Source organism: Cheilinus undulatus, linkage group 7 (assembly GCF_018320785.1).
Source record: "Cheilinus undulatus linkage group 7, ASM1832078v1, whole genome shotgun sequence".
Taxonomy (NCBI): Eukaryota; Metazoa; Chordata; class Actinopteri; order Labriformes; family Labridae; genus Cheilinus; species Cheilinus undulatus.
In genome coordinates this window covers 37816085-37828991 of record NC_054871.1, presented here as the reverse complement: position 1 = coordinate 37828991, position 12907 = coordinate 37816085, and the positions used below count along the sequence as shown (strand labels likewise).

The 12907-nt window shown below is 39.7% G+C and overlaps 1 protein-coding gene across 6 annotated transcripts in view; it reads right to left on the bottom strand.

The window, feature by feature from the left end:
• The window catches only part of evi5b (ecotropic viral integration site 5b), a 64410-nt gene that overhangs the window by 21946 nt on the left and 29557 nt on the right, over nucleotides 1-12907 (bottom strand). For 4 of the 6 annotated variants that reach the window (XM_041790863.1, XM_041790865.1, XM_041790864.1 and 1 more), the window contains 12 exons: nucleotides 11583-11726; nucleotides 9806-9895; nucleotides 9443-9540; nucleotides 8544-8604; nucleotides 8394-8447; nucleotides 7325-7357; nucleotides 6771-6926; nucleotides 4303-4434; nucleotides 4080-4220; nucleotides 3837-3995; nucleotides 3341-3487; nucleotides 2473-2568 (listed from right to left, as the gene is read on the bottom strand). In XM_041790863.1, the coding sequence (XP_041646797.1) occupies nucleotides 2473-2568; nucleotides 3341-3487; nucleotides 3837-3995; nucleotides 4080-4220; nucleotides 4303-4434; nucleotides 6771-6926; nucleotides 7325-7357; nucleotides 8394-8447; nucleotides 8544-8604; nucleotides 9443-9540; nucleotides 9806-9895; nucleotides 11583-11726 (1311 nt within the window). The remainder of the gene's footprint in view (nucleotides 1-2472; nucleotides 2569-3340; nucleotides 3488-3836; nucleotides 3996-4079; nucleotides 4221-4302; nucleotides 4435-6770; nucleotides 6927-7324; nucleotides 7358-8393; nucleotides 8448-8543; nucleotides 8605-9442; nucleotides 9541-9805; nucleotides 9896-11582; nucleotides 11727-12907) is intronic. The other 2 variants (XM_041790868.1, XM_041790869.1) reach the window with 2 other exon arrangements.

Genomic DNA, 12907 nt, shown 5'->3' with positions numbered 1-12907 from the left:
TTAAGAACAAAAAGGACTTAACCTATGACAAAAGTTGAAGATGGAAAAGCTGGCTTTCATAACTGTGTTGATCTGCAGATCAATTTTAAGATCACTTTCCATTATAGCCCCAAGATTTTTTGCATTGGGTTTTAGAAAGGGCTTGAGAAAGGAATGATCTGTACTGGGACTGGTAAAGCCTACAAAGGGTCCAAAAACAATGACCTCTGTCCTACTCTCATTGAGCTTCAGAAAATTAAAAGCCATCTGGGCTTTAATGTCTCTAACACTGGCCTTAAACCTAACGACCTTTCAAGCAATGTCAAACTCGCAGACAAAAGTCGGAATAAAATCACGTGAGTCTTGCTAATGATGCGGCGCGCACCCCTGATCTCACTTGTTAGGTGTAAGGTTGTCATAAAACTTGATCTGAGCAGTTTTAAGGCCGCCTTTCTTCAATTCTGTCGTTGTAGGTCTTTTGTCTGGTCTTATGCAAATTGTGTTTTCAGTGACGTGACCGCTATCTACAACCAATGGGAGCCAGTGTTGTGCGTAAGCATGTTAAATCTTTATTTTACAAAACATGAAAGTGAGCGTAGCCGGAAGCCGCTGAATGTCCGCTCATAACTCAAAAGATAGAGAAACTTTTCTGCTCAGAGCCACAGTCAGATCTCTGCACTGACACACAGTACTCCTTCATTGTGTTTTTAAAAGTAAAAGCCCAATCAGTTTGTTTCTATGGTGAGACAACACACCTTTTCATTTTGTACTTTTATTCTGAAGTGTTTTTCTGGGATAGTTCTTCGGTTGTAGAGTTGCTCTAGTCCATAATTTTCCTTTTGAAGTTTTGCTCCAAAGTGTCAGTTTAGTGCCAGTTTTGATGTAAAATAGATCTTGTTCATTTAAAAATAAAAAGCTGAAGTCCTCTAGTGTAAGGTCAGCATAAGACACTCCAGGAGTGAACCCAAGGGGTTAGAGGCTCTGATTTTCAGAGGTAAATATAGCTGCACATCATCAGCATAGAATTGAAATTAAACATTGTATCTTTTTAAAACGGACCCCAGGGGGATCATATACAAAGCAGAAAGAATTGGGCCAAGTATGAAGCCATGTCACCAAGGCTGACAAAAGGGTTCCTGTCTGCCACGTAAGACTTGAACCACTCTAAAGCAGAACATTTGATCCAGACCAGAAATTAAAATCTTGTGATCCACAGAGTCAAAAGCAGCCGTGAGATCGAAAAGCCTAAGAACAGGTTAATCCCCAGAATCAGTTATAACAAAAAATCTTGAAACTTTAAAATTCCTCAATTTTTTCAATTATAACCAGTTGTTTTTGATGAAAATTGAACAGTTTTGGGAGCGCAGTCAGTCGAGTGGTTTAAGGCGCTCCCCATGTTCGCGGGCGGCCCGGGTTCAAATCCAGCCTGTGGCCCTTTGTCTCTCCCCGCTCTCTTCCCTGTTTCCGAGTCTATCCACTGTCCTTCCTCTATCAAATTAAAGGCATGAAAAAGCCCAAAAATAAATCTTAAAAAAAAAAAAAAATTGAGCAGTTTTACTTGAGATGGAACAAAAAGATGATGAAATACATAATAAATTAAAAGCATATCAAAGACCTTTTCCCTTTTTGTCAGGCACGCATCTGAAACCCACTGAAAATGGCTTTGCAACCCACATTTGGATCCTGACCTAACTGGTCGAGGACTAAGGCCTTAGGGATGTACAAATATTCAATATATATCCTTACATTCACATCCAAAAAAAAAAAAAAAAAAAAAAAGACAAAAAGGCCTGTTCAAGTGAAGAAGGAAACAGCTCAGCTTATGTGTGTCATCAACACTGTGACTGTGTGGTTTGATTTAATATAACTGATACTTGCGTCTTCCTGGCAATGTAAGGAAACCAAACACAAGCCATTTTACATCATGAAGATCTGATCGGTGGATAAGAACCTGTGATATCCTTTTCCCATCAGAACCCTGCCTATTTTAAGACAGTGAGTATCTGACTTGTCAAAGGACCTGTTCAAACTCAACCAAAGACTCTCACTCAGAGTTAGATGTCCAGTAAGAAACATACAAATGTTTTAAATCTTCACCCATGATCCCTTTTTAATTTAATGATGTTGGTTTTAATTCCTTTTACACATTGCAGCTTCATATGCATTTAAACTTGCTAAAGGTTTTGAAAATTAAAGAACTACTCATTTTGATCTTTATTTGAGAATTTATATTTTTCTTGTTTCTGTTCACAATATATACAACCCCATAACACAACCCTAACAGCCCTTAAGCAAACTGACCAACCAAACCATGCTCCCGATATGACTGAAATAAGAACATACAGTTTTGTACCCATACATGAATGTTACATATCTCTGTCAGAGTTATTTATGTTTAATGTGGTTTGTGAAGGAGTTGTGGAGATGTAAAGTTAGATGCAGGGGTAGGAGTGTGTCAGACAAATACAGCAGAGGAGCAAGTTGGGACTTTACCTGAATCTCAAGCTCTGAGATCTGTTGTTGAAGTTCAGCCATAGCAGCAATGTTGTCAGCTTCCCTCAGCCTCACTGCCATCACCTCTTCTTTACTCTGCAGTGAGACAAAAGAGGCAAAATGTTTTTCAATAACTATTATTACAGTTCATTCCCTTTATTGTTTTCAATTTTGTTATGTTGCAGCCTGATGCTGAATCTCACTGATCTACTCTCAGTACCCCAGCATGACAAAGTGAAAACAGAACTTCAAACATTTTTGCAAAATAATTAAAAAAAAAAAAAAATGAAATATCACATTGACATAAGGATTCAGTACTGGAGTCCACCAGAGGTTAATTATATTGATTGGACATGATTTGAAAGGCACACACTTCTCTATAGAGCCCTCACAGCTGACAATGCATATCAGAGTAAAAACCAAGCCATGAGGTCAAACTAACTGCCTGCCAAGCTCAGACACATGATTGTTGCAAGGCACAGATCTGGAGGGGGTAACGAATAAAAATTCTGCTGCACTGAAGGTTCCCTAGAGCACAGCAGCCTCCATAATTCTCAAATAAAAGAAACACATGAAACCCTGCCTGGAATTTACAAAAACCTCCACATAAAATCCAAGTGGGCTTTCATGTGTTTGGCACAACCAGGACACTTTTGACAGGACTGTTGGTGCATCGGTAAAATTAACAGAATAAATTACTATCTTTAAAAACAACCAAGTTGTTCACTCTCTAGGTTTGTATACCAAACTTTAATAATTTCATTAATATGATGTTCAAACTTGCTAAATGCATTAACATTAGCTCTTTTTTCCCCCTGCAAATATTGCAAAATGTTTTACATGTTGCAGATAAGCAGCAGAGTTTTACCTTGCATTCAATCTCAGCTAGTTTCCGTTTGATCTCCTGCAGTTGCACATGCAAGTCTTTGTTTTGCACTGTCAGTGTTTGCACACATTCCTGCAGACAGCGACTCTCCTGCTCCGCCCGTCGCAGCTGGTTACTGTGGATCTGATTCTGCACAGGTGGCACAAAAAAAAAAGATGAACTTAATAAATGATTAAGTCCATTAAACAATGCAGGTACAAAGTACAGCAGAAGAACTGCCTGCACCACTTACAGTGCTGAGCTGTTTATTAAAGATGACTACTGCTATCTATAGGACACAATGTGACATTACAGGAAGAAGACATACTATCTTTCCATTAAGATCATGCATTGAATCGTGCATTAACCTAACTCGCTGAGAGCCAGTGTTATAGAATATTTCCATACATTTTTTATGGAATATCATGCATAGAAAATCTAAAACTGCAGTATAAACAATCATCTAAAGAGGTTAATGTTTTATGAATTTATCTCTTACCTGTGTTTCAAGCTCCAGCATCCTCTGTCGTGTCTCTCTCAGCTCGGCCTGGGCTTCAGCTTCTCGCAACCTCACACTCATCAGCTCATCTTGCAGCTCGCTTAGCGTGTTCTTCTTAGGGCTGTCCTTCCAGCGACCAGCCGTACGTGCCAGATGACGCTAAGGAGAGGTGTAGGTCAGTCACCTTTTTTTAATCTACGGCACAGAAATATAGTGATTACATTGTAAAGTATCCCTGCTCACCTGCCAGTGCTCCTCCAGGTCTCTGACTTGCTGTCTCAGCTCTTTCAGGCCAGTCAGAGCCTCGGCCTCTCTAAGCTTCACCCCTATCAACTCCTCCTGAAGACGAGCCACATTGGTGTCATCTGGTAGAGATGTGTTTCTCTAAAATCAGAAGTAGAAGTTTAAAACAGCAGAAGTCGTGCAGACTGAGGAGGTTTTGGCCGTGCATTTTATAAAAATTAACCTTTTCCATATCCAGGATCTTGTCCTGCATCTCCTTGAGGGCACACTGAGACTCGGCCTCCTTTAGTCTGGCTTGCACAAGCTCTCGCTCCAGCTGCAGGACAGACTCCTCAGAATACCGAGGGGCTCCCTTCTACAACAGAACAGGAGCATGAATGAGAGAAGTTAACAAAGCAAAAGTACATGAAGACCAACCTCCTAAAACGTAGTAATGTAACAAGGTTCCCAAAATAAGTCCAGCTAATTAAAGAAAATCGAAGGGTATATTATATGACATCTTTTTTTATGGGGGGTATACTGGTGGTCCCATTAATTGACTTATTTGAGACAGCTGTTCCAAACATCAAAGTTTTATTTTGGATGCTTATATTATTTTACATTCACACAGAAACACAATTGTTTTACAAAAAACTAAAACTGTCAGGGTCAGAATTATTCTTATTATAAGTTCATCTTCATCTGTATGCATTTGTTTGAAGGCATGCTAACAAGAAATCTTTAGGATATAAAGTAATTCAAATGTAAATCTTTTTAAATACATTAAGTATTTTAATGGCCTATTTTTACTTGATATTGTATATCCTTTTTGGTCTTTATATTGTTTTGAACAACTGAATGCATTAGAAAAATGGTCCTTTATAAATAAATCTGCCTTGTTGCCTTGCCTAAGCCAGAAAACCCTTAATGGTCAATTTGAAATGGCATCAACAGAAAAAGAGACACCTCTTATTACATATTTTCAATACTTTCTGTAACACATGTAGCAGAGCATCTCAGCTGAGCAGCTAATGTCCTGCACAAGGATTACTTTACAGAGCATAAAGACGTTAACCTTAATTTGGGTGCAGGATTGCAGGAATCATGCACAAAATACTAATTTCCAGCAGGTCTGACTCTTAGAATGCAGGGAATTCTGTTATGAATTTAAAGTTACAATGTTTTAAATTAGCCACACAGCAAACGTCTGCAACGTTGAGGTGAGGATAGACTGGTTGCATTAGAATGACTGACCTAAGTCTGGATAATCTGCACACTGGCTTGATTTCTATACCTCTCCTGACACAATGCACACGTTTGGGCAGATGTGAGTGAAAAGTGGAGGTGGTGCTCTGACAATGCAGTCTTTCCCACAAACATGCAGAAAACCAGCCTGTGCACAGAACACCCAGTTGCCCACATAAGATCACCTTCTGTGATAATGATTCCTTTCATTTTTAATCAGCATATTATCTTTTCACTTCCTAATTTCAGGAACAGTTGGTTTGATAACCCCTGTAAACAAAAAAGTGCATCTTGTAGTGTATTTTCCTCAATGTTCATGCAAAACTGGTGAACTAAACTGGGTGAAAAGATCCTAAACATCCTTTTGATGTTTAGTAATCAATATCTTGTCAGTGGAAATTTTTTATTAAAGGCATTTTCGGTCTAAATTTTCAAGAAATTTTAATCCAAGGGCAGAGATGATAAGCTATTAAATACAAATAAACAAATAATCATACATCTTCTGATGGTTTTGTTTGCTTTAAAAGGTAAAAAAAGAGGCATAAGTATGAATTTGAGTCTGATCCTTGACCAGATAAAAACTCAACAAATTTCAAGCTTCTGTTAAAACAAAAACCCCTAGTTTTATAAACTCCCCATTTTTGAAAAACTGATCACTCAAAAATACATTTAAGGCACTGTAACCATTCCCCTTAAAAGCAAGCCATTGCCATAGAAGAAAAAGCCTTCTTGGTACTTTTGCACATGGTAACCTTAACACATAGAATATCTTTAAAGAAAATCTCCATGCTTCAAAATCTGTATTCTATCAGTGTCAAAATACAAAATTTGTTGTGCTCTAAAAATTAAATCTGCTTTCAATTCACTCTCATTAATTTCAGCTGACATCAACTCCTTTGCTTTCACATGAATAAATGACTAACTGCTCAGTGTAGAGCATGACAGCAAATTATGTGAAACACTGTAATGCATGCACATTATCATCTTGAGTCCAATCATCAATAATTCAGCATTTTAGGTGAGAAGGCGTTCAGTGAGCGCAGCCTGTGAACACGGTGCAATGTGTTAAATTCACCAGCCTGTAAGAGAGCTGCTTACAAATTCATGAATGCATTTCTGAGAATGCAGAGGACCCGAAATGGTGCCTGAACTATGCAGAGCTCCATGTCCCAATTTGAATTCATGCATGCCAAAACAGGTCATTACACAAAGTGAGAAAAGCTCGGCTCACCCACAGCTTGGGTTTTTGTTGGCAAGGCATTAACTGTGACACATCTGGATTTACAGACATCCTCTTTAACTGGACCAGATGTCACTTCAGGCACGAGCCATGGTTTTTAAAAAGGTCCAGTGTAAGTTTCAGAAACTGATCTGTGAAACATCCTCATAGTCATGGCTCCTGTGACGGATTAGGCAGGACCTGAGCCTGTGGAACCTGCCAGCTGGGGGCGCTGTGGCCCTCCTTACCCCATGTGGCTGCTGCTGCTGCTGCTGGAGCTGCCCGATGGTTTTCATGGCCTGCTCCAGCTGAGCACTGGCATCCTCGCTCTGCTGTTTGACTGTAGCCAGCTCCCGTTTGACCAGGTAGTTCTCCTCCGCCTCCTGAGCTCGAGTCACTTGTCCCTTTGGACGTAACCAACCGAGGAGGAGTGAAGTGAGCACGACAGAAAGTGAAAACGAGGGGTCGGCGTGGAAGGGGACAATCAAAAGTCAAGATGAGGGATTGGGTTTTCTACGGACATGCGTGGTTAATACTAGCAATGTGTAATTTACATTTTAATTCCTCAGTTTTGTTAAGATTTGTAACTTTTCTGACATAAGTCATGCTTTAATTAAACCCTATAATCAGTTGTTATGACCTGGTTTAGTTCTTAATTTAGAGAATCAATAAGATTTATCAGGTTCTGTCTTATTTCTTTGTCTTTCATTGTGCTTATCATAAGCATGCAAGGCTACAGAGAGAGAAGGGAAGAAGTGTGCAACATGAAGTACACGGTTAAAGAGAAAATGAGGGAATATACCTGGATCAATCTATCTGCCAAGGAAGCACTTTCCTACAAAAACAGAAATATCGACAAGAGACAGCACAGAGAGAGAGAGAGAGAGAATCCGGAGGACAGTTTAAAGCACACAAAAGAACAATTGATTTTGTTTACAGAAGAAATGCAATGTTCATTTCCCCTTTGAGAATTAAACTTTAACATATAGTACCATGATGTTGACATTTAGGGGTAGAAAAAGAACATTGCATGCAAGTGTGATGAAAAAGGAGCAAATAAGCTGGTGACAAAGTGAAAAAAAAATCAGGAACTGCAGGATAAAGTGGCAGGTTTCAGACAGGAAGAAGAAAAGGATAGCGGTAGTTTAAGCAAAGAGTGGTGCAACAGCAGCACAATAAAAGTGTTAAAGAGAGCTAGGTGTTGTTTAAGTTTAGTTAATCGTGGTTTCTTCAAGCCTGGAATATTTAGTAAACGTTAAAAAGAAGGGCAGCAGACCCGAGCTGGTTTATAAAAACGGACTGGATTAGGCCGCAGTGTTTCTCCCTGCAGGAAAACGCAGCATAGCGGACACCTTCACCTATCCATGTTAGACTCATGCATAGTGCCTTTACCTGGCAGCAGCGGTGTCAAAATGACACAAAAAGGGTGCAGAATGATACAGTGCAACTGAGCATGCAGTGCTTTGTATCAGCTTGAATAGCATCAAGCAGCCACTTTCAGATCCAAACAGGCTTGTTATAGTTTCTGCCTTGGTTAGCGATGTCTGGTGGTGAATTTTAAAACTCATAACAAGCCACACAGACAATCATCAATACATCAAGTTCAAAATCTGGCATCTGTTTCTGACGATCTAAAATCAGAAAACTCCCCAGACCGTAGCGATGAAGCCATGACAGTTCATTGTGTAAATGCACGTCTTTCAGCTAACACAGGCCAGTTAGCGAAAGACACGGCTCCATCATTATGAGGAGATGCATGATGTATGAGCAAACACGGCTGGATGGGTTAATGTAATGTCGATGAGCAGGGAGCATTGTCTGATGGTTTGTCTGGTGGATGGAGCACCCGTGACAAACAGTGATGCACTCACTTTCTCTAGTGTGTCTATCCTCTGCTTCAGGAGCCGGTTCTCTGTTCGAAGCCTCTGCAAAACAAAAAAAAACGTAAAACCACATGAAACTGAACAAGCACAGTGTAGCAGCCAGGAAACTTCTGTAATCACTCAACAAGCTCTACTGACCTTTATCTCCACCTGCTCCTCCATCTCTTTAGTTTTGATTGTAGTGTATTCTTTCTCTAACCTGAAAAAGGCATCTTAGTCAGTCAGAAAAGACCAGAAAAATTTGACAGCAAACAAAGACATGACAATTTTTATAGTGGTGGGTACTGAAATGATTAACGGCAATGAAAGCAGAGCTAACAGCTGTTTTAAACAGGGTGTATGGCAGTAGCCTAAGGGTTTTGTCTCAGTTTCATATATTTATTTGAGGGCGTTAACAAGTCCGGGCTTTAAGACTCCCTGTGTAAGCGCCACGTCTCACATGTCTCACATGCTGAGAACCTAGAGCGTAGAAGTTTAAAATATTTTACCATGAGCTGCTTGTGTCCCTCTTGCAAAATAGACAGGAAAATGATAAACAGAGGGCCGTATTTATCCTGTTTTAGAAGACATGTATGTCCACATTGGCAGAATATGTCATGGACAGGATGAATAGCCAGTTTATCATTCCTGAGGAGGAATCCAATCGTTTTGTACAGACTGCTTTTATTATGACTTTTTCCCAGTCCAGTTAGACTATACAATGAATTGAGTCTAAATGGAAAAAAGATGACATATTATTTACAGACCATATTTTGGATAAGTTGTAGAGGGTTTTTTGAAGATTTATTTTTAGCTTTATTGCCATTGGGAAACTAGGGAGTCAGACAGTAAGAAATTACATTTTGAAAAGAAGCAGTAGGTCAGCCTCAGGCTGTCTGCTTGCGGACTAAATCCTCCATCCTCCGAAGGCCCAGCCACTTGGCCATCATTGCCTTATGTTTGGAATCATAACAAAAAATTGAAGAGCTCTACCAACATAAGATGTGCATTTGCATCAACAGAGAAGAAGGTGCTGATGAATGGAGAGCTGAGCTTACTTTTTCATCTTCTTGGCGTTGTATTTAACCTGATAAGCAGCCTGGATGACTTTATCCGGTCCACTGTCGAGCTGGTGTGGGATGACCTTCTGAAAGTGCTGCAGCACAGAGTAAAGAACCACAGAAGCAGGATGAGTGACACACACCCACAGAACAGCTACTTTCAAACATACTTATGTCTTAGTCAGGTGTTTCTTTGACCTCAAAGTGCTGCATCACACGTCAGCCTTTACAAAGGTACACTTTGGGAGGTATCAATTACCTGGGTGTGGTGGAGGTTACTCTCAAGAGTGTGCCATGTATTTTACAGCAGAAATCTGAGCTGTTTAAATGACAAGTTATGTAACGGTCGCGGTGATTTACCTGTAACATTCCCTCCATGTCAAGCTGGATGAGTTCAGTCTGGTTCATCTGGAGGATGGCAAGGCCAACACGGAAAACTATCTCCAGACCCTGAAGGAGGAAAGCAACTGTAAACTTGTGGTTGTATTTTGAAAGAAAAATTGACACTGAGTCAGCTGCAAAAGAATTGTTTTAACATTGCTGAATAGTTACTACTGTAACTGCTTTAAATATTCAGGCTTCTCAATTTCTGCCTTACATTGCTTTCTGTTTGAATACTCCCGTTCTTAACGTGTGGTGTGCACTTTTATCTTCATCGTTGCTCTCTTAATCCTGTCGCACCTGAGCTGTCTGAGGAGATCAGATTAGCTAAGAACGTGATTTCTTCTAAATTTTTTCATAAAAAAACAAACAAAAAAATTATTAGCCAGTCTTTCCATATCTTTCTTTAAGTTATTTTATTTTTTGGATTCATTTTAACAGTTCAAGTCTTTAAGAATATTTGTTAGCCTTCCATGCCTCCATTAGAGGAAACTGGGGCAATAGAGTAGCTCAATATGTTGAGTGTAAGCACACCTGCTGCTCCCTGTATGCAGACTACAAATAGTGCATAGGGCCTCATCACCCAGGGGGGCCTCACCTTCAGCTTTTTTTTCTATTCTGTCTCTCTCTGCCCATTAGGCCGGTGTTTGTATAATAAAGATGATCAAGGTATGTATAGTATATAAGAGGCTGACCAAACATAAACTTCACCTGGGTATCACACATAAGTAAATTAACCCTCAAGACATCCATTTTTTGGAGATCGGTGCGATCCGTGATGAATTAAGTGAGCAGTGTCCACTCCCTCTGCCTCGCTCTCCTCTCTCTGTCTGTGTCTCTGTCTCTGTCTGTGTCTCTGTCTCTGTCTGTCTCTCTGTCTGTCTCTGTCTGTCTGTCTGTCTGTCTCTCTCTCTCGCTAACTGAAAGTTGCTGCACAGAAACTCATCACATCTTTCCCATAAATGCATTGGCTGTTCTGCAACCTCTCTTGTCAATTGCAACTTCTGCTGTTGTTTTTAGTTTGTGGATTTAAGATAAAGCTCTGCAGTTCCCATGATAATTCTGGTCAGGAATTATTTGGGTCATCAAACGTCCTCTCACAGATCAGCTGTTTTAAAATCAGATCACAGATGAAAACAAATACAGATAAATATTTTCAGGTGATTTAATAAAAGACAGGCTACTGATTATAACACTGAAGCAGAGACAGAGTGAGGAGGCCTTGTCTTTGCTTGTGATTTTACATTTCTGTTTTCATTTTGCTGTCGTTTTAAACCACTTTAATTTGAAAAGTACTCAATAGATAAATGTTTTATCGTTAAAGTCAAAGTGGCCTCTCAGGAGTGATGAAACAGATGCTAGTAATTGATCTGACCTTTCCTTCTTCTCTTTTCTCCAACAGGTGGTGCCAATAGATAACATTTCCATCTCACCAACCATGTTGTCAATGTAGAACAAATGTTAACCTATTTTCTTCTGAGCAGAAAAATGGCAAAGGTTCACAGTTCCTCTTTCAGCTTTCATATCTGCTTTTGACACAACTTTTATTGAGTAGCCACAGTGACGTGCAGCACAGAATGTTCTTCTATTAGATATCAGATTAGAAAGTAGACCAGCATGCATGTGACAGATGCCATGGATCCCTTTTTATGGAAACCATACACGGGAGTAAAAAATAAGCTAAAAATACTGTGATATAAACTCTAAAATAGAAGTTATACAGAATATTACAAGAAAAAAATCACAAATTTCCTACCTCACACATGAAGATGTCAAAGATCCTTGTAGCAACAGGCAGAGGGAAGGAGGTGAGGAAGATGGTGAGGAACCAGGAGGAGGCGTACATGGACGTGTGAAAGCTCTGAGCCTGGAAATGCATGTGTAGATCTGGGAGTTGCTCCTGCAGGTTTAAAGATCACATGGATTTACACCATTGCAATTGTAAACGACTACATTTAAGTACAAGTCAACAGCTGCAGCAGTCCAAAACCTAATTAATGATTAGGCATAGGAACACACAGAGCAGATACCAAGGCATGAGAACTGTCATGGTATAGAGGCATTTATAACTGTACACTCAGCTTTGGGCTGCTAGTCGTTTAGGTTTCAAGCTACTTCTTGTTTTCATAAGACTTCTTTGTGTACTAAAAATAATAGTGACAAACTAAAGGGTTAATTGAGTTGAAATTACTGAATGTCAAAGTATCTATTATTCATATTACTCCACGCAGTATCTAGCTACAGTCACACATCCAATGCTGAGTTCTTTTAGTTTCAGTTTGAGATACAAAAGACAGCAGTCACTATCAGGTACAGTGCCTATAAAAAGTATTCCCCCCTTGGATGTTTGGTCCTTTTATTGATATTATATATCCATCATGGTCAAGATAATTTGGCTCTTTTTCTACAAAGCAATATAAATTAAATTTAAAAAATGCTATGCAAAAGAAATGACTGCATAAATATTATAGATGCACCTTTGGCTGCATTCACAGAACTGAGTCTGTGTGGATAGGTCTCAATCAGGCTTGCACATCTGGACACTGCTATTTTACTACATTCTTCTTTGCAAAACTGCTCAAGCTCCGTCAGGTTACACGGGGATCAAGTGTTAACAGCCCTTGTCAAGTCCAGCCACAAATTCTCTATTGGGCTGAGGTCATGGCTTTGACTCGGCCACTCCAGAACATTCACCTCATTGTCTTGAAACTATATCTGTGATGCTTTCAGTGTATGCTTCAGGTCATTGTCTTGCTGGAAAATAAATCTCCTCCTAAGTCTATAGTTCTCTTGCAGACTGAATAAGATTGTCCTCCAGGATTGTCCAATATCTGGCTACATTCAATCAATCCTTTACAAACCTTTCAGGGCCAGCTGCTGAAAAGCATCCCTACAGCATGATGCTACCACCACTCTATTCCACAGTTGGGATGGTGTCTACCAAACAAAGCATCTTGTTTGATGGCCGAAAAGCACCATTTTGGTCTAATCAGACCAAAGAACTTTCTTCATCTTGCCTATGCAGTCTCCCACCTGCCTTTTGGCAAACTCTAGTTGAGATTTAATGGGAGTTTTCTTCAA